The 19,778-nt window shown below is 44.0% G+C and overlaps 2 protein-coding genes across 4 annotated transcripts in view; one reads left to right on the plus strand and one right to left on the minus strand.

Annotated features, from left to right (window-relative positions):
- Window positions 1–16,677, plus strand: part of ATP2A2 (ATPase sarcoplasmic/endoplasmic reticulum Ca2+ transporting 2) — a 63,019-nt gene extending 46,342 nt beyond the window's left edge. Inside the window, exons 12-21 of one of the 3 annotated variants that reach the window (XM_082641353.1) lie at window positions 5,602–5,724; window positions 5,824–6,042; window positions 6,738–7,073; window positions 8,157–8,377; window positions 8,827–9,029; window positions 10,459–10,544; window positions 10,827–10,960; window positions 11,580–11,697; window positions 11,782–11,902; window positions 14,737–16,677. In XM_082641353.1, the coding sequence (XP_082497479.1) occupies window positions 5,602–5,724; window positions 5,824–6,042; window positions 6,738–7,073; window positions 8,157–8,377; window positions 8,827–9,029; window positions 10,459–10,544; window positions 10,827–10,960; window positions 11,580–11,697; window positions 11,782–11,902; window positions 14,737–14,783 (1,608 nt within the window). In that variant the 3' untranslated portion in view covers window positions 14,784–16,677. Of the gene's footprint in view, window positions 1–5,601; window positions 5,725–5,823; window positions 6,043–6,737; window positions 7,074–8,156; window positions 8,378–8,826; window positions 9,030–10,458; window positions 10,545–10,826; window positions 10,961–11,579; window positions 11,698–11,781 lie in introns of all 3 variants that reach the window. The other 2 variants (XM_082641354.1, XM_082641352.1) reach the window with 2 other exon arrangements.
- LOC309815006 (uncharacterized protein) lies at window positions 772–19,313 on the minus strand. Its single transcript, XM_082641386.1, has 4 exons — window positions 19,171–19,313; window positions 17,976–18,041; window positions 17,280–17,350; window positions 772–2,869 (listed from the first exon to the last, which is right to left on the minus strand). Exons 1-4 carry the CDS (start codon window positions 19,284–19,286, stop codon window positions 2,715–2,717), a joined length of 408 nt encoding a protein of 135 aa, XP_082497512.1. The 5' UTR covers window positions 19,287–19,313; the 3' UTR covers window positions 772–2,714.
- Window positions 19,314–19,778: the final 465 nt, after the last annotated feature.

A 19,778-nucleotide genomic window follows, 5' to 3' on the forward strand; every position in this document is an offset into this window, starting at 1 on the left:
TCCTATCTCTACTGGATCTTCATTAGAGAAATAATAGTATGTTTTTTATCTAAAAACTTTCTTTTGCCTTAAGCACCCTGCTTTTCCTTCACAGTAAAATTTCTCGAAAGAGCTGTTTTTATGTATTGTATTGTTTCATTCTTCCCATTTTCTTGAATCCACTCCAGTCAAGCTTTTGCCTCCTTCTAGTCTATCAAAACCTCTTGTCCAAGTTGCCCATGTCCAAGTTGCCTATGACCTTGTGCTAAATGGTCCAATTGTTTATGCATGTGTACTACTAACACATTTAAAGTACACAAAGCAAGGACTTCCCTGGTGGCGCAGTGGTTAAGAATCCTCCTGCCAATGCAGGGGACATGGTTCGAGCCAGGCCCAGGAAGATCCCACATGCCGCGGAGCACCTAAGCCCGTGCACCACAACTACTGAAGCCTGTGTGCCTAAAGCCCTTGCTCTGCAACTAGAGAAGCCACCGCAGTGAGAAGCCCATGCACCGCAATGAAGAGCTCGCCACAACTAGAGAAAGCCCGCGCACAGCAACAAAGACCCAACACAGCCAAAGATAAGATAAATAAATAATTTTAAAAAGTACACGAAGCAAAAGTTGACAGAAATAAAAGGGAAAGTAGATGAATTCACAGTGAGTTGGAGATTTTAACACACCTATCTCAAAAATTGACAGAACAAGCAGTTGAAAAATCAGGATATGGAACAACACTGTAAATATACTCAATCCAACCCTTATTTCTATTGTGCTACTTCTTTTTTTTAAATTTATTTTTATTTATCTATCTAATTTTGGCTGTGTTGGGTCATCGTTGCTGCGCGTGGTCTTTCTCTAGTTGCAGCGAGTGGGGGCTCTTCTTTGTTGTGGTGCGTGGGCTGCTCATTGAGGTGGCTTCACTTGTTGCAGAGCATGGGCTCTAGGCACGCGGGCTCAGTAGTTGTGGCGCACGGGCTTAGTTGCTCCATGGCATGTGGGATCTTCCCAGACCAGGGCTCGAACCCGTGTCCCCTGCTTTAGCAGGTGGATTCTTTTTTTTCTTCTTCTTTTTTTGCGGTACGCGGGCCCCTCACTGATGTGGCCTCTCCCGTTGCGGAGCACAGGCTCTGGACGCACAGGCCCAGCGGTCATGGCTCACGGGCCCATCCACTCCGGGACCGGGGCACGAACCCGTGTCCCCTGCATCAGCAGGCGGACTCTCAACTACTGCGCCACCAGGGAAGCCCAGCAGGTGGATTCTTACTGTGCCACCAGGGAAGTCCCTATCGTGCTACTTCTAATATGCTTTTCAAATGCATAAGGAACATTCACCAGAATAGACCATATTACTGGTCCATGAAGCAAGACTCTACAAAGGATTGAAATACAGCCGGTTGCTGACCGTGAAAGAATTAAACTAGAAATTGATAACAAAAAGATAAATAAGCTTCCATCTGAAGAAAGTAGAAAGCCAGCAAATTAAATACAAGTAGAAAGGAAATAGCAAAGACAAGATCAAGAAGCTATTCTGAACAATTTTGACGGCGTAGAAGAAATCAACAAGTCCTTTTAGTAACACAGCTTTCTAAGCTGACACAGAAAAATGGAATAACCCTGTGTCTGTTACATTAATTGAATCTGCAATTAAAAATCTACCCCACAAAGCTTCCTCAGGCCCAATTCTGTATAAGGCTAAAGAAATGCCAGTTTGGGGGAGTTCCCTGGCAGTCCAGTGGTTAGGACTCGGTGCTTCCACTGCAAGCTGTGCAGCAGGGCCACAAAAAACAGAAAAGGGCAGAAAATGAAACCCTTATCAACTCACTGGATGAGACCAGCATAACCCTGATACCAAAACCTGACGTGGGTGCGACAAGAAAAGGAAGTTACAAGCTAGTATTCTTCATAATGTCAGTAGAAGTAGAGATTCTCAGCACAACATGAGCAGATTGAGTCTAGTAATATATCAAAACTTTGACTTGTTATATTTGAGCAGAATAACCACAACTACAAGCCTAGCTTGACATTCAAAGCTCAGTGAGGTGGCAGTGGTGCAGGGTGCAGGCGTGTCTGCCCTAGACACTAGACAAATCTGTGGCTCCTCAGCTGCCTTCCCCCTGCCTGTCGGAGCCCCAGAGCCTGGGTTTCTTGGGCTGAACAAAGTGGCAGGCAGGATGGACCAGTCTGTTGAGGAGACCCAGGTGCTGGAGGCTGACCAGATGGCCAGTGTCTGCCAGCCTCTGTTGCAGGTGGTTTTACTCCGGTCCAGCTGTACCAAGTGTTTGAGGACACAGAATCAATCCACTGACAGTTTACTGCAGGACAGACCCAGCCTTTGTCCTAGACAGAGTGGTGAGTGGTTGCTTAGATGAGAAGCAGCACAAGCAGTTTGCAAACAAGATGTTATAACACACGAAGGTCAGAGTAACAGGCAGTGGCACGTACACGTGGAACGAGAGGAAGAGAAGAAGCATGGCGCCAAGAAGCGAGCTAAGGAAGCTCAGAAATGGAACTGCAGAAGCCGGAGAAGACGGGTTGAGGGACTGTGATGCCGAGCAGGAGCAGAAGGTACCCAAGAAGGAAGCAGGTCAGGCCCCAAAGTCTCCGTCTGGGCCACCCCGACAAGCCACCACCCTGGAAACACACCTGCCCCTCTGCACCAGGGAGAACATCATCTTCGTGCAGTGCAGGGTGGTGTAGCCAGGAGACCCTACGGTGGGTCCTCCAGACCGACTCCTAGTGCCTGCTGCCTCCCAGCCTTGGTGCTTCGATTTCTTTGGAGTTGGGTTCTGCTACACATAATCTCTTAGTACCTGTCGTCTCCAAATGGCTGCCAGTTAGTGCTTGAGGCTCCTCTTTGTAGCACTTCTTTGATTTGTAGTCAGGGTTTCCTGGTAGATAGAATAAGGAGAAATGGAAAGTTAAAAATATAGCCTTTCCTAGTTATACAAAAGCAAGACTCGGGGCTTCCCTGGTGGCGTAGTGGTTGAGAGTCTGCCTGCCGATGCAGGGGACACGGGTTCGTGCCCCGGTCTGGGAAGATCCCACATGCCGTGGAGCGGCTGGGCCCGTGATCCATGGCCGCTGGGCCTGCGTGTCCGGAGCCTGGGCTCCGCAATGGGAGAGGCCACAACAGTGAGAGGCCCGCGTACCGCAAAAAAAAAAAGCAAGACTTATTTCTACTAAATGGTCAGCTGTCACTACGTTTCCTTTCTTTCATCCTTCCCTGGATATCCAGGGCAGATTAGGAGGCAGTGTGTTTTGGGGGAGTAGCGTGGCACCACACGGCACAGGCAGCCTGAGGTGGGCGACAGTGTGAGGCAGAACTGGACTTGCGCTCTGGCACTGTTTCCTTTACATTGTTTTGCCTCCTTTATACTATCCCGAGAAATCAGAACTCACACCGGCATGGAGGATGTCTCAGCTGAAGTATAGTTGCCCTGTTTGTGCTTCACAACTAACAGTCTCACCGCCATGAGGGTCTTACGCAGCTCCTATGGCATCCTGCCCCGATTTACGTGGTTTTCATGAAACAGACATCCAGGCCCTTTGTTATAGGGAATTCACCCCAATTGTCATTAAGTAGGGGGCCAATCCTTGCAAAGCCACATTGTCTGACAGCTCTACTATTAGTTGGTGTGACTGAACCCTTCAGAAGCAACCCGAAGATTCAGCTTCACAGAGACTGAGGTTTAGAATTATATGATTCTAGACCTGTAACTGCTCAACAAAGGGAAACAGGTAGCAGCATGGAACTTAAAAAAGTGGTACGTTAATTGTAATGACCACTGCAAACAAGGGCAGGAGTGTCCGTTCTGTAAGAGTCTGCGGTCTAAGTATTTTCTTGCTCTGTGTCCTCCTTTGCCTCATTTTTTGCCACAGCAGCTGAGGGAAGGGATCAGAAATGACTGTCATGGTGCTCACTCACTGAAAATTCCCAGAAATGAACTTTTGCCCACTCCTCCCGCCCTCGAAAGCAAGAACCTTTCATAGTACAGAGGTGAATAGAGCAGGACGAGCTTTTTAAGGCTTAGTGGCCCATTTGGATAGGACTGTTGATCTTCACAGCCCTGATACTGGAAGCAGTGGCTTTGTTCTCTCCCCCTAGGATGTATCTGGCACCAAGGTCCACACCTCACTCAGAATCACTACCCATTCTTTCAGTCTTCCTAGATTCATTGGTACAAATGCTTAATGGAAACTAAATACATAAGTAATGTATCAGTCAAATAATCTAGAATTCATAGTGATTGTCTTTTTGTTGCTTGGGGCAACTCTTGCTAAGAGGATGGCTTCAGTCCACTTGTAATTGCCTACATTGGATGCTGAGGTTCTTTGGGATTTCTACAGTTATTACTAAATACTTGTCTGAATTAGGGAGAAATCAATGTAATTCACCACATAATTGAGTAAAGGCAAAAAACTGTAAGATCATTTAAATAGATGCAGAAAAGGCATCTGATGAAATTTAATCTCAGTTCATGATAAAAACTCAACAAACTTATCTTCAAGTTGATGGTGTATTTACACAAAATTAACATCATATCTAATGGCAAAAGAAGAATTTCTGCTTTCAACATTTCTATTCAGTGTTGTACTGGCAGTCCTAGTTCATGCAGTAAGGCAAGAAAAGTCAAAGATATAAAAATAGGGAAGGATAAAGTATGTTTATTTTGTAGGTAACATGATTGTATACATAGACAGTCCAAATCTGAATCTGAAGGTTAATTCTCAGTCTTCGTTTTACCTGAGCTGTCAGTTTATCCTGTCAGTCTCTCCCTCCTTGAAAGTCCTTCACTTCACTTGTTCTCCTCCCTCCCCCGCCCCCTGTCCCCTGCCATCTCCTTGGCTGCATCTTCCACATCCCACCAGAGGTGAATGGCTGCATCTTCCACATCCCACCAGAGGTGAAGAGGTTCCAGGGCCCAGTACTCGGCCTTTTCTGTCTGCAGTTACTCCCTTGAACTCTTCTCACCTCATGACTTTAAATACTGTCCATGTGCCGACATCTAATATAGTACCCACTAGCTATCTAAAGCTATTTAGAATATTTAAGTGGTGTTCCTTGCCCCTGCTTCAGCTAATACTTAACTGCTAGAGCTCGAAACCCTCCATTGTCTTCCTGTTTCACCTGTTAAAAAAGCCAGATGCCTTACATTGACTTTTAAGATACTACAACCTGCTTCTGCCACTCCTGCCATTAACCTCTCACTTCTTTTCTGCAAACTCTGTTCCAGCCATGTTGGCCTAGAGGCTCCTTGAACGCGCCAGGTCACGTCAGCCTGCACATCTGTTCTCTCTGCCACACTCACACATCTTTCACGTTTCTACTCAAATACTGCCTTCTCAAATCTTTATGTAAAAGCGCAGTCATACATAATTTTCTCTCTTCCCTGCTTATTTTTAAATATTCTTCTCCATAGCACTTATAATCTACTTTCACATTCTAGTGTGTCTTTCCCAAACTAGAGGGTAAGTTTTATGAGGGTGAGAACTTGGTTTGTCTGTTGCTGTATCCCCATTGCCTTTCACATAATAGGTACTTAGTGAATGTTTGTTTTAACAAATCAAAAATGTACAGAAATTGCCATCCAATAATATTCCATATATGTTCTCTTTATAGGTCATTAAACAGTTGATGAAAAAAGAATTTACTCTAGAGTTTTCACGCGATAGAAAATCGATGTCGGTTTACTGTACACCAAACAAACCAAGCCGGACATCGATGAGCAAAATGTTTGTGAAGGCAAGTACAGCAGATTGCAGTTGAGATGTTCTTACCAGGATTGGAATCCTGGGTGAGCTAATAAATAAAATTGTTGATCTAAATCTGTAATATTTCCAGGGTGCCCCCGAAGGTGTCCTTGACAGGTGTACCCACATTCGAATTGGAAGTACTAAAGTCCCCATAACTCCTGGAGTCAAACAGAAGATCATGTCTGTCATTCGGGAATGGGGCAGTGGCAGCGACACACTGCGATGCCTGGCTCTGGCCACTCACGACAACCCACTGAGAAGAGAAGAAATGAACCTGGAGGACTCTGCCAACTTTATTAAATACGAGGTTAGCTAATGAAAAGCTTCTTTGCCCACATCCTGCACATTCATTGTGTTCAGACAGCACTCCTTCGATAAAAGGTCAAATGAGTCTTGCTTTTGCCAAGAAAAGGGTGCGGTTATTTGTTTTTCTGCAGGCCAAATGTATTACCTTTATAATTTAGATTGCTGCTTCAAACATACACAGTTAACAACTTAATACAGGCCTATTACTTTCAAAGTAGAATCATCAAGGCTAAAAACCTATTTTGCAGCTCTCATGTAAATTAAGATATTTTAAAAATTGAGGCTATTTTAAAAACACTCGTAAGTTACTGAAGGTCAAATTGTCCAAGTGGAGAGAGTCCGTCTACTTTTCTGCTTACGGCGTACTTTCATATCAGGTATGTGACTTCCTGAAGCCTTGAACAGGGAACAAATTTGGGTACTATGGGCCACTAATTGGCCACTATCAAAACGTTTTTATTCCTCAGTATAATTTTTTCCTAATTACAGAATATTATTATGAAAGCTAAAGAGTTTGGTAACAAGAATGTAGTGATTTTTAATTGTTTCTGATTTATTGGAATTAATACTGTTCTTCATTGGATTTATATCAATGGTGTGAATTCTGTCATAAGAAAATGCAGAAACCTTTGCTGTCCACACTAGGGGAAAAACCAGAATTTCCTGTTTTGACATAAGGTGATTCTTTAACTCTAGACCAATCTGACTTTTGTTGGCTGTGTGGGCATGCTGGACCCTCCAAGAATTGAAGTGGCCTCCTCTGTGAAGCTGTGTCGGCAGGCAGGCATCCGGGTCATCATGATCACGGGTGACAACAAGGGTACCGCTGTGGCCATCTGCCGGCGCATTGGCATCTTCAGGCAGGACGAGGATGTGACGTCAAAGGCCTTCACGGGTCGGGAGTTTGATGAGCTCAGTCCTTCAGCCCAAAGAGAAGCCTGCTTGAATGCCCGCTGTTTTGCTCGAGTTGAACCTTCCCACAAGTCTAAAATTGTAGAGTTTCTTCAGTCTTTTGATGAGATTACAGCCATGGTGAGTGCCTTAGACATGTACAGGTAACAGACTGCACACACAGCAGGTTCTAATTCTGACCATTAAAGTTTTAGTAATAGCTCCCGTATTTGGAACTTCTTTATTTTTGTCATGATCTGGGGCTGTTTCTCAAGGATTCTATTGACCAGTAGTTGGCATGCTGTATGTTGCATGCATGGAAGATGCTGGAGAAGTTTAAGACTTGGAAGTCTAAATCAGTCACAGGGGAAATATTTGGTGATATCTTTATCTTTGTTGTGGTTAAAATATACATGTTTGTATCTCACGTTTCTAAAAGCTGATTCAGGACATAATCCACACTCTGTCACCCAGTTTTGGATAGCCTTACCTGAGATGAGATGTACTGGTGATGTGTTCTCTTAAGAGCTACCTGTTGATGAAGCATTTCCCATATTCTTCCTCGCATCTGATTTTTTCACATTTTCACAATGTTAACATTGTGATATTTGCTTTCTGCTGCTTGTCTGTGAAACTTCACATTCTTAAAAACAACTTAATTTCGTTGATTGAAACCAGTTATTATAATTGTCTTCCTCTTTCCTCCCCCTTCCCTTCTCTCTCCCAGAGGAAAGCACCATTCTGAGTTCAGTACTGGGTGTTTAGTAAAAGTATAGAAAACATACATGGGAATGATGGTTTTGTATCTGTAGACAATATTTAAGTGTTTTTGCCCCTTTTGGTCTTTATTATATATTATAGTTTACATATTTTTGAAGTCTGCCTTTATTCTACTTGAGATTTATCCATGTGGATAACAAGTATTTTGTCTTGACTGCCATATTATGTTTTGTTTGGTAAAAAAAATAATACAGATAATTTGAAGTCCCCTTTGTCCTACTTCCCTCTGAAGTGTCACCTATTAGCTCGTTTGGCAATTTTACATTTCCCAGGTAAAACGTGTTTTATGACACCAACTTACAAAAATGAAAACTTTTCCAGAGAATTCTGTTGTCCAGAGGCCCAACAGCTCCATTCATTCCCTGGCTTTAGGATGGCTGAGCATTTGTTGGCAGCGTGTTAGGTGGCAGGTGTAAACCAGTGGTGGGTTTCTAACCCTTTCAGACTGGAGACGGTGTGAATGATGCTCCCGCTCTGAAGAAATCTGAAATCGGCATTGCCATGGGCTCTGGCACCGCGGTGGCTAAAACCGCCTCTGAGATGGTCCTGGCTGATGACAACTTCTCCACCATCGTGGCTGCCGTGGAGGAGGGACGGGCGATATACAACAACATGAAGCAGTTTATCCGCTACCTCATCTCATCCAATGTTGGGGAAGTTGTTTGGTGGGTCCCTATGACGGGTCACGTGTATTCCTTGGCTGGTGATGACCAGTTATCCAGATTTGCTCTTCACGTGGCAGCAGCTTTGCTCTTAGTGTAGCGGGAGAGAGGGAGGGCCGGGCAAGACGAAGGCGGCCCTTGTGAAGGTAGAGGTACTTCATCTGGCCCTCAGGAGGGCTGTCTACGGCTGCTCCAGTGTGCAAAGGATGCACTTTAACATAGAAACGAATTTAAATTAACTATATAAGGTAACATAAAATTCTGGGTCTTGTAAAAGTTAACTTAATTTGAAATTGGATATAATAAATGTTTTATGATTGCCCAGGGAAAAAGTTAAAACAATCACTGCTGTCCACTGATTTTTATGGAGGAAGATGGGGGTGGTGATGTTATTTTAAATAGTAGCCAAAAATAATTTGGGGTCTTTTTCTTCTTTCCTTGGATGGAAACAGTATTTTCCTAACAGCAGCCCTTGGATTTCCTGAGGCTTTAATTCCTGTCCAGCTGCTCTGGGTCAATCTGGTGACAGATGGCCTGCCTGCCACTGCACTGGGGTTTAATCCTCCTGATCTGGACATTATGAACAGACCACCCCGGAACCCAAAGGAACCACTGATCAGCGGGTGGCTCTTTTTCCGTTATCTGGCTATTGGCTGTGAGTACAGTTTTTTATATTATTGATTTTTAAACGAATGTTTGAGTCCAAATTTTGTAAATGCATCCCTTAAAAGCACATTTTTTTCTGTTTCCATATTAGGGTAGCAAAATATGGAGACTGCCCTCTTGCAGTTGAATGAGCTGTGTATAGCAAGTTTACAGTAAAGTTATTCCCTTACTTTAGCATCCTCGTTCTTCCTTGGGCCTTTGTGAATGAGGTTCTCAGATTTAATCTATGGACAAAGGAAATACAGGGACAACTGAGGCCTTAAATCACCAAGATGTAAAACGAAGTCCCCCTTTGCCTAAGTGAGAGAAGGGATCTGTGCATTCATCAGCAATGGTTGGTTCTTCCACATGTGTCTTCTTTGTAGACCTCGTCCTGACCCAGGATGCTGCTTCTCTCTTCCTCATTTCATAGGTTAGGAAAGTGAGGCTCAGAGAGGTTAAATGACTTCCTTCGGGTCCCATAGGAAACTGTTTTAATATGTTCACATGACTTAACACTCAAAAAGCACACAGTGGCATAAAGCAGGAAGGCCCTCAACCAGTTGGTTCCCCTGCGGCACGCCTTCTTGGGATACTCTAGCAAATAGATCCATCTTAGGTGTTTGTTTTCGCAAGCGATGGCCTGCTGTACACACCTGTATGCTGAACCTTGTCTTTTTGTATTTCTCCCCGTTCTTGGGGTAGTTTTACATCAGTACCAGTATAGCTGCCTCATCGCTGTGCACCACCTGCCTACTGTTCTGTTGGAATTGCTGGGTTAGAGGGTGTGCACTTGGACCTTTCAGTGAATACTACTGCATTGGGACAGTCTCTTATTCTCAAGTGCCTGTGTTCTCCACTACCCTTTGTTGCTTCTTTATAATAAACTTGCTGAATTCAAAAGTAATTGTTGGGGTGGGGGAGGGGATGGTCCCAGAATTGGCTTCAAGCACTGCCATGTGCTCAGCGTTCTGCACTAACCGCTCTAATGGCCTTTCCATATAAAGGTTCTGCCAGGCCTTTGATGGAGCAAATTAGTGTATAACTGGTAGCATGAGTTTGCCAAAAAGTCATGACGAGTGTGATCTGGTGCTCTAGCACGGCATGGCCTTCCTTACATGGAGAACACGTGCCTGCAGCCTTAACATACTGGCCGCTGGTTAGAGAGGGCATGGCTAGTGTAAAGGGCCTACCAATTCTCGTAGGTGCTTTTCCTCACGAATTCTGGAGGAAAAGTTGCCGGGTTCTTCTGTACCACAGACACCCTTCTCATTACGGAAACCGTCAGCCTAGCTGCTTTATCTGATGCAAGTGAGCAGGTGCCAGTGGTAGCACAGGCTCATTGACATACCATGTCTTTGATCTCTGTCCTAGGGGTTGGCCCTAACGCTGCAGGCCGTAAACCCCGTGTGAGTGAGTGTCATGATGTTTGTTCCCAGGTTATGTTGGCGCTGCTACCGTGGGTGCTGCTGCGTGGTGGTTCATTGCTGCCGAGGGTGGTCCGAGAGTGACCTTCTACCAGCTGGTACGTAGCCACCTTTCTTTGTGTACCTTAGATGCAAGGTGTTGTAAGTCTTCACAAACAGAGTTGTCCTTGAGCTTTCTGTGGTTTGGATGTCAGTCAAATAATCTTAATACTCTTAACAATAAGCAGTTGCATCTAAGGTTATTCTGAAGGACCAGGGCTTCTCTGGGAAATGCGGTGAGATTTTGTGTGGGTCTGTGTTCTGGGCTTGGTGTGGAATTGGTGTGTGGACTTTGGAAATGTCCTTGGCTGATCAGGAACTTGATTGGGCTTTTGTTGCAGAGCCATTTCCTACAGTGTAAAGAGGACAACCCGGACTTTGAAGGAGTGGACTGTACAATCTTTGAATCCCCATACCCAATGACAATGGCACTCTCTGTTCTAGTAACCATAGAGATGTGCAACGCCCTCAACAGGTCAGTATGTCTTCTCAGCATGCTGGGGCAAGGGCCTGACAGCCAGGGCGCTGGGGGATTGTGTGTGTGTCATGGTTGATTGAGAATCACAGGAAAGCTCCGCCCTCCCCAAAAGGAAGGACAAGCAGCACCGGGTTTTAAGAGCTTAAGTCATCATCACCTCCAGGAAGTAGTGGGAGTGCTTAGCCACATGTTCTTCAAGAGACAGCAGAGGCCAAAAATAGGGACTTCTGCACCCGTGTGCCTGTGCCCACAGGGAAGGAGCTCTTGCCCTTTAGCATTGAGACAAACAGTATCACCTAATTAAGCCAGTGACAAAAATGGAAATTTCAAAATAGCCCAAGTGTCAAGGGCAATTGAGAGCAGGTTTGAACACACTGAAATGGGATTGCTGTGCTGAAGCCTAGATTTAAATTGGAAGTCTGTCCTACATCTGAACATTCTTCCTTAACTTTGCCACTGTAGAAACTTAATAGAATTAGGTCAGTAGGTAATAGGCAACGCCAAGTTAGCCTGTCGCCTTATTGAAGTGTGGTTCTGAACAGTCTCTGTCGGTGATGGCATGCCTTTGCCCTTTCAGCAGGCACATTTCACCCACCTACTTCTCCTTGTTCTGCAGCTTGTCCGAAAACCAGTCCCTGCTGAGGATGCCCCCTTGGGAGAACATTTGGCTTGTGGGCTCCATCTGCCTGTCCATGTCACTCCATTTCTTAATCCTCTACGTGGAACCCTTGCCAGTAAGCGGTGGGGTGAGCCTGGGCTGGGGCCTGGCTGCCTGTCCAGCAAGTCAGGGAGCTTGATGAGGTTTCTTTGTGTTTCAGCTTATCTTCCAGATCACACCACTGAATTTGACCCAGTGGCTGATGGTGCTGAAAATCTCCTTGCCTGTGATTCTAATGGATGAGACCCTCAAGTTTGTGGCCCGCAACTACCTAGAACCTGGTAAAGAGTGTGTGCAGCCTGCCACCAAATCCTGCTCGTTCTCAGCATGCACCGATGGGATCTCCTGGCCCTTTGTGCTACTCATAATGCCCCTGGTGATCTGGGTCTATAGCACAGACACTAACTTTAGTGATATGTTCTGGTCTTGACTGACAGTTTTGCATAAAGGTGATGTTTAACTTAATCAATTAATTTTTTTATTGTTTAAAGCAACTGTCTATTTCTGCTGAATTTTCACATGAACATACTGGCTGGTGAAGGAGGTTTCATACTCTAGATTTTGTTTTGCTTTTTCTGACTCCAGTGGGGCAAGATTTTCCTTTTTTATACACATAATTAAAGTGTCCATTGACATGTACAGAGAACTAACACTATTTTATGCAAATATTTTTTTGTAGATGAAAAAGCATGTACAGTGTTCTGTTTAATACTCATCCTTGTATAAAAAAAAAAAGTTGAGCCAGCAGACATTGTCAGCAAATTAATTGGCAGCAGATTTTAGGACATGAGTGTGTGTGGTTTTTTTCTAAAACTAAATAGCATGTGTTGTGTCTTTGGCATGATCATCTGGCTTTCATCTGAGATCACAGTTCAGTTTTCTTCATAAGCCAAGTTTTCTGCACTGAGCAGAGAGTACCGCTACCTCAGTCAGTATTGTTCTTTGGTTTGCCACCCCCCCACACACACCCCTTCACCCCTTGGCCCTCGTTCACCTCCACCCCACCTCCACCCCCACCCCGCTCGGCTGCTTCTCCTGTAGGGTTGTGATGGTTCTGTTTACATCCGTCTTAACAAGAGGTATGCTTGTTCTCGCTTGTGCAGAAAACATTGTTCCAGATTCAATCGACCAGGTTCATGTCCCCTCACATAGCTTTTAAGGTTATTTATTTAAATGTCTAATGTATTTTATTGTAACAGACATTGTTTTGCCAACATTGCCTATTTCAGTGGCACTTCACAATCTAGTTTAAAAAGAAAAATAAAACATTTTAAATGGACAGAGAAAAATAACTGTCTTGTTTTTAACTCTTAAGTGGCTTAGTTTGAACTAACAGATGTCCAACTTTCTCTTAAGTTCTTAGTTTTACTTTTAGTTTTACTGTGCTTGAGGGGAAGAAGGATCCTGTTCTGCTGCATAGGTGGTTGTAGGAATTTTATTTTTAGTGTATAGGCACTAATTGTTATCTGTGATACATTTTTATGCAAGTTTCTGCTGGCCTGTTTTAGCCTGGTGTAGAGGACATAAGGGCAAGTGTGTGTGTGTGTGTATGTGTTTTGTAAAATCTGTAAATAGCATATGACCAAATGAACATATTGTATAGAACTATTTTTATTTGAATGTGGCACTAACCACCACCATCGTTACTATGATAAATGTTTGCGCATGTTCGAGATCAGTCTTAACCAACAGTGTGTAAGTCATTAACAGTCCTAACTGTGGTGTTTTCCTCCAATGCCTTCCAACATCCATCAACTAACGTGAGTATTCCCTGAAATTTGGATGCTTTAGCCTAAAGGTTACTGCCACTAAATGAGCTGGCTATATGACACTAAAATGAGTAAGCCCCTTATGTCAGGCACCCTAAGAGCAGTGGGCATACGATTTTATGTGGCACCTATGCACCTGTGGGCTGGGGTAGCTGTTCTCGATGCCACCCACTGCCTAGGATAACAACAGCACAGCCACATGTCAGTGGGGGAGGGCCTGGAGGAAGAGAAGGTAGTTCTGCTTTGGTCACACTGACAGGTGCCTTCACAAATGCCAAGATGAGGATTCACAAAAAACTTGTCATGGTTCCTTTGATCTTTGTTAGCTGCAAGGACTTGTCCCAGAATCTTGCTACCTGGTTCATTAAAAAGCAAAAAACGAGTGAAAGCAAGTAACTGAACCAATAAACTCATGCATCATTTGTTGCATGACTTTTTCCTTTTTATGGCTGTGCTGTGTGGCTTGTGGGATCTTAGTTCCCTGACCAGGGACTGAACTTGGGCCCCGGCAGTGACAGCACTGAGTCCTAGCCACTGGGCTGCCAGGGAATTCCCTGGTTCATTTTAAATAGGCCACCTTTTTCCACCTTCTGGGTCATACTCTCTGCGGCTGAGATTTAACTGTGCTTTAATGTACCCTGGAGAGAAAAAATACTGGCCATAGTTCTGCTCAGCTAGCAAACAACCAGCCCCATCATTAGCCAGGGTGAAGGAGGGCTTAGGCAGCAGCTCGTATTCAGGGTGGTAGCTCCCTCCACGTGAAGCTCCAGGAGTTCTTGTGGGTACTTGAAGGTACTTGGGCCCTGGATACAGGGCCAGCCAGGAGACATAATGTAAATGCTGAGAGTCTGGGGAAAGGTTAACAGGTATCAAGCAGGACAAGGTGCTGCGAAGTTGAGAGGTCTCCATGTAAGGGGGTAGAAAGGGCACGTGGAGGCGGATTCTTAGAGTCCTGGCCTGGCTCATGGAGGCCTCTCAGAGGAGGAGGAAGCTGGTTTGCTTGGCAGAGAATGGGGGGGATACATTTTGCCAGTTTAGTGTTATGGGGTGTAGAAACAGGTTGAGATCAAATGCAAGGAGTGTGTCTCGGCTGCAAACCAAACCAGGATGTCTGAGCTTGTCGGGAGGCGTGCCATTCAGTGGTCAACTTTTCCTGACTCAGTTCCTTGATTAATTGGCCCTTACAAAGTAAGTTGAATGGTATGGAAGGCTATTACCTTGTGCTTCCTCAGCTTCAGGCCTGTCCAGCCCACAGAGGTGGTTTAGGCACCCATTTCCCTCAATTCAGACAGCTGGGAGTGGGAAAGACCCAGTGGTGCAGAGTCCTTTTGTCTTCTCTGTTTCAGGCTTCGCCGCCAAAAAACGTCTGCATTGGCACCTCCTCAGTAGTTAGTGCTGCTGTGGGCACATCCCTGGCCTCTGTCCTATAGGGAGCAGCAGGTACCCAGCTCCATCCTCACCAAGTACCCACCCGCAGGAAGGCACCGTTGGCCTCTCTGCTTCTGCCGCCATCAGTAGCTGGAATAGGACGGCACCATCCTCAGACCCGTCATGTTACGTGCTCTCAGGCAGCTCTTGCCTGAAACTTGCTCCAGGTTCTTTCTCAACGGGCAAGTGGGCTGAAGGCCCATCCCATCAGTGTTCTGTTTTTTTGGCCACCCCATGCCCAGACTGACCTCTTGAGTAGAGCTTTACCCTTTGCCCAGGAGATGGCAGTCTTACACGTTTCCTAAGTGGGGTACTGTGCCAACAGCTCATTCTGCATCTGCACAGTGCAGGTGACACGTTGGGTAGGGAGAGCTGTAGGAGCTCAGAGACGAGCAGGGCAACTGCCACCTTCCCTCACAAGCAGCGGCTGCCACATTACCTTCAAACTGGGGCCTCGGGCCCCTGAATGTCTGGGTGGTGGGCAGACCTCGGGAATATCCGAGACCACAAGCGTTATTAGCTCAGTGTCTGCCAAGCCTGTTGTGTCTGCAGTGCAGATGCACCAAATTGTGTCAAAACCACCACCCTGCATATGAGGGTAATCTGCAGCCTTTTTTCTTGAAAAGGAACAGTGATAAGCAGTTCCCCTTCTAGGACTGGGTGCAGCCCAGAGGCTAGCCCCCGGGGAAGGAAGGAGAGGGGCTTGGTGCTGATTACCACGCTGCTCACTCTGCTTCGCTTTCCTTACCCTCTGCACTGCTAACCGAGGACTTCTTCTCAACTTTTGTTATACCTGAAGCGATTAAGTGTCTGCCTGGTGGGATTCTTTGTAGCCAGGTGACATGAGGGGCCTGTGTTGCTGAGCCAGTGCTTCTGGATGCTACCCTGTGTGGGCAACCCCTCAGGGACAGTTGATCAGAAATGCTAGTCTTAAAATCTTAAAAGAAAGATCAAACCAAATATTCCTTTTCATCTGTCACTATTAATCTTAAATTAGTTATTCTAACATTTCCTCCCCATATTTCATAAAGCTGATTTCCTCTCTCTTTCCTTTTCAGCAATACTGGAGTAACCGCTTCCTAAACCATTTTGCAGAAATTTAAGGGTGTTCAGTTGCGTGCATGTGCGTTTTTTAGCAACACATCTACCAGCCCTCTGCATGATTGATGTTGGGGGGGAAAAAGAAAATTAGAAAAAACTCCCCAACTCATTGTGTGTTATGTGGAGGAAACGTGTATTACCAGTGGGGTTTTTAGCTTTTAAATCAAAATAATTACAAATGTACAGTTTAGCTTAATGAATCAGAAAGCCTCTCCAGAGAAATTTGGTTTCTTTGCTGCAAGAAGAATGAGGTTCTGAAACCTTATCCAAGAACTTAGAAGCCATCAGCCAAGTCTCCATATTTCTCTGTGCAAAATGTCATAGCTTAAATAAATGTACAATATTCAGTTGTAATGCATGCCTTCAGTTGTAAGTAGCCAGATTTCTCTATGGTGTCATTGAAACATGCTACTTTTTAATTGGCCCTGTACAGTTTGCTTATTTATAAATTTATTGAAAACACTACAGGTGTTGAATGGTTAAAAATGTAGGCTTCCAGTTCATGACTTCGGTTATTTTTTGAGTGTGCAGCTATTTTGCACTGTATTAAATGTAACTTATTTAATGAAATCAGAAGCAGTAGACAGATGTTGGTGCAATACGAATATTGTGATGCATTTATATCAATAAAATGCTAAACGTCAATTTATCACAACGCATGTTTGACTTAGACTGTAAATAGAAAGTAGTTTGTTTCTGTGCTGGTAACAGGCATTGCACAGACATGGTTTCAGGTAAATAAATCTATTCTACGATAAGTTCACAGTGTGGTGTTGACTGTTCTCCTGCAGGAGGGGTGGGTGATGTGCACTGACGGCCTCCAGCCCTGCACCCTGAGCAGTTGTGCCCTTAGGTAGATAGATAAAAGGGACAGAAAGTTCCTGTTGACTTTCTGCATAGGAGAGCAGAGTGGTAGAAGGTCTGGTTGTGTGACATGAGATCTGTAAAATATTCCTGCCCTGGTTCCACTGTCTTCCCTCAAGTATGAGAAAAAGAGTGTGTCATGAGTGGGGTTTTCAGAAATAATTAACATGATTTAAAAGTTGTCAGCAGCTTGGAGACTATAGTGATGGAGAGATACTTGTAATACTACTCAGATGCAAAATGTAAAACTTTACATTCCCACTGTTAATAGATACAGAAAAGAGCTGAGTAAACCAACTATACTCCAATTTAAAAAAAAGAGAAAGGAGGCCCCCCCCCAAAAGGAACTGAAATCTATATACATGGGAAAAATATTTGATAAACTTTAACATCCATTCTGTAAAGGAAAAAAAAAAACTTTTGAGTACCTATAATTCCCATTTTTTGACATAATGAAAAATAAGCCAGAAGTATTGAATTCCGGAATTACACTCACCGTCCACTATTGCCCACAACTTAGCACTGTTCTGGAGAGTCACTATAGTCGGACAAGAGAAGGGAAAATGCCTAGGAGTGAACAGAAAGGAGCAATGGTCATTACTGGATCAATGAGAACACCTTTTTAGGAAAGTTTAATAATTCAGGGGGGACTAACACTTAGTATGAATGATACACACGTCATACATTATTAATAATATATGAAAATACCAAGTGTTTTAATCAGACTGATTCTAATAAAAAGAAAATGCAAGAGTAGCAAGGAAGGGTACAAACCTCAGGGATAAAACTTATAGTCATTAAATGTATTATCTGAGAAAGGTGGCATTTTAGCTTAGTAAGTAAAAGTTGGTTATCCATTATGTCACTGGTTATTCTGAAAAAAAATATGGCTGTATCCCTCACACCCAATCAACTGCAAATGGATCAGAAGATTTGAAAAATGAAGTTATATCCCCAAAAGAAAAATGACTAAATGATATAAACAAAATTTGTAAACAAAGATGTTCAATCTCACTAGCAAATTAAATTCACAATGAGATACCATTTCATACCCATCAATTGACCAAAAAACGGGTCTTCTAATACCAAAGGATGTGTGGACAATGGGCCATCCTTACATTGCAGAGCAATTGGGTATCATCATCTGGTACATTTACAGATGCTCTTAACATACAACCTGGCAGATCCTTACCTTAGGGAATCCCTCACAAGTGCTGGAAGAGCCATACCAGGATGTTTGCAAAAGAAAAGCACCAACCTAAATGACCAACAACAGGAAAACGGGTAAGTATATATATTTAAGGCATGTTGAAATCACTCTGCATCAGTGAAAATGAATAAACAAACCAGGCATCATCAGATAAACCTCCCTGCACAGTGCCACCAAGTGCAATGTATATCAAGTTTAAAATACACAAAATAAGACCATATCATAGTTTTTTTTTTTTTTTTTTTTCTTTTCTTGGCTGCACTGCACAGCATGCAGGATCTAGTTCCCTGACCAGGGGGTCTAACCTGTGGTGTGCCCCCTGCAGTGGAAGTGTAGAGTCTTAACCACTGGACGGCCAGGGAACTCCATGACCATATCATACTCTTTAACCTGGCCCTAGGGCCAGTGCCTGTCTGTGCTAAGGGATGTGCGCTAGCTTCCTTGATGAGAAAGTCCAGCTCACAGAAAGTCAGCTAAACTAAACAGCCGTGTGGTGGATTCACAGTGCAACCTCCTCACCTCTGTGGACTAGGAGCAAACAGATAAGTAACAAGTTCACAGACACCAGCCACAGGGATAGGAAGTGAGTAGGTGGATAGTGGTTAGTTCCAAGAGGGAGGGAGAGCAGAGTTTCACTTCTGTAAGTAATACTTGGGTGCCATGTATGTAGGGGTTCATTATGCCTTTTGCAAATCTGAGATTTTTTTTTTAAATCATAAAAGTACTAGGAGAAAATATGGAAGCTGAGAATACTTTCTAAGCATGACACAAAATCCCAGGAGAGATAAACTGACTACATAAAAATGTAAAATTTTTGGAATAGCATACACCTCTCTGGAGTTAGTAAAATAGATGTGCTATGCATATAACAAAGAGCATATTCTCTGAACACACTAACAAAGATACAAGTTTAATGATCTCTCCTTTGCAGCTGGCATTAGGAAACAGCTCATGCTGATGGTGAAAATTTAAATTGGCCCAATCTCTGGAGGGCAATCTGACAATATCTATGACATTTTTAAACATCCATACCCTTTGATCAAGCACTTTGGTGAAATCTCCCCACGTTTACAAAGCCAAACAATCCTGCTGCACTATTGTTAGCAAAAGATTGGAAATAACCTGTATGCCCATCAATAAACAAGCTAGCTGTTAAATAAACTATGAACATTCTTACCATGGAGTATTAATGCAGCCTTCAGAAAACCCAAGGTTAGATCTATGAGCCAGCAAGGAATGACGTCCAATACACATTTGCTGCCCAGTGAAATATTCAAGTGCAGGTCCATCCATGTTGTCATAAAAGGCAAAATTTCATCATGGCTGAGTAATGTTCCATTGCTATGTTCCACATCTTTATCCATTCATCTACTGATGGGCACTTGGGTTGCTTCCATGGCTTGGCTATTGTAAATAATGCTGCAGTGAACATAGGGGTGCATGTATCTTCTAAAATACGCAGGAGTGGAATTACTAGATCACGTGGTAGCTCTTTTTTTTTGAGGAACCTCCATACTGTTTAGTGGCCATGCCACTTTCCCACCAGCAGTGCACGAGGGCTCCCTTTTCTCCACACCCTCCCCAACACTTGTGATAGATATGTTGTCATTTTGATAAGTCATTCTGACAGGTGTGAGGTAATACAGCTAACTGTGGTTCTGGTTTGCATTTCCCCGACTGTGATGTTGAGCATCTTTTTATGTACCTGTTGGCCATCTGTATGTCTTTGGAAAACTATTCAGATCGTATGCCCATTTTTTAATCAGGTTTTTTGATGCTGAGTTG

This window comes from Mesoplodon mirus (assembly GCF_964341445.2).
Source record: "Mesoplodon mirus genome assembly, chromosome: 13".
In the NCBI taxonomy this organism is placed as follows: domain Eukaryota; kingdom Metazoa; phylum Chordata; class Mammalia; order Artiodactyla; family Ziphiidae; genus Mesoplodon; species Mesoplodon mirus.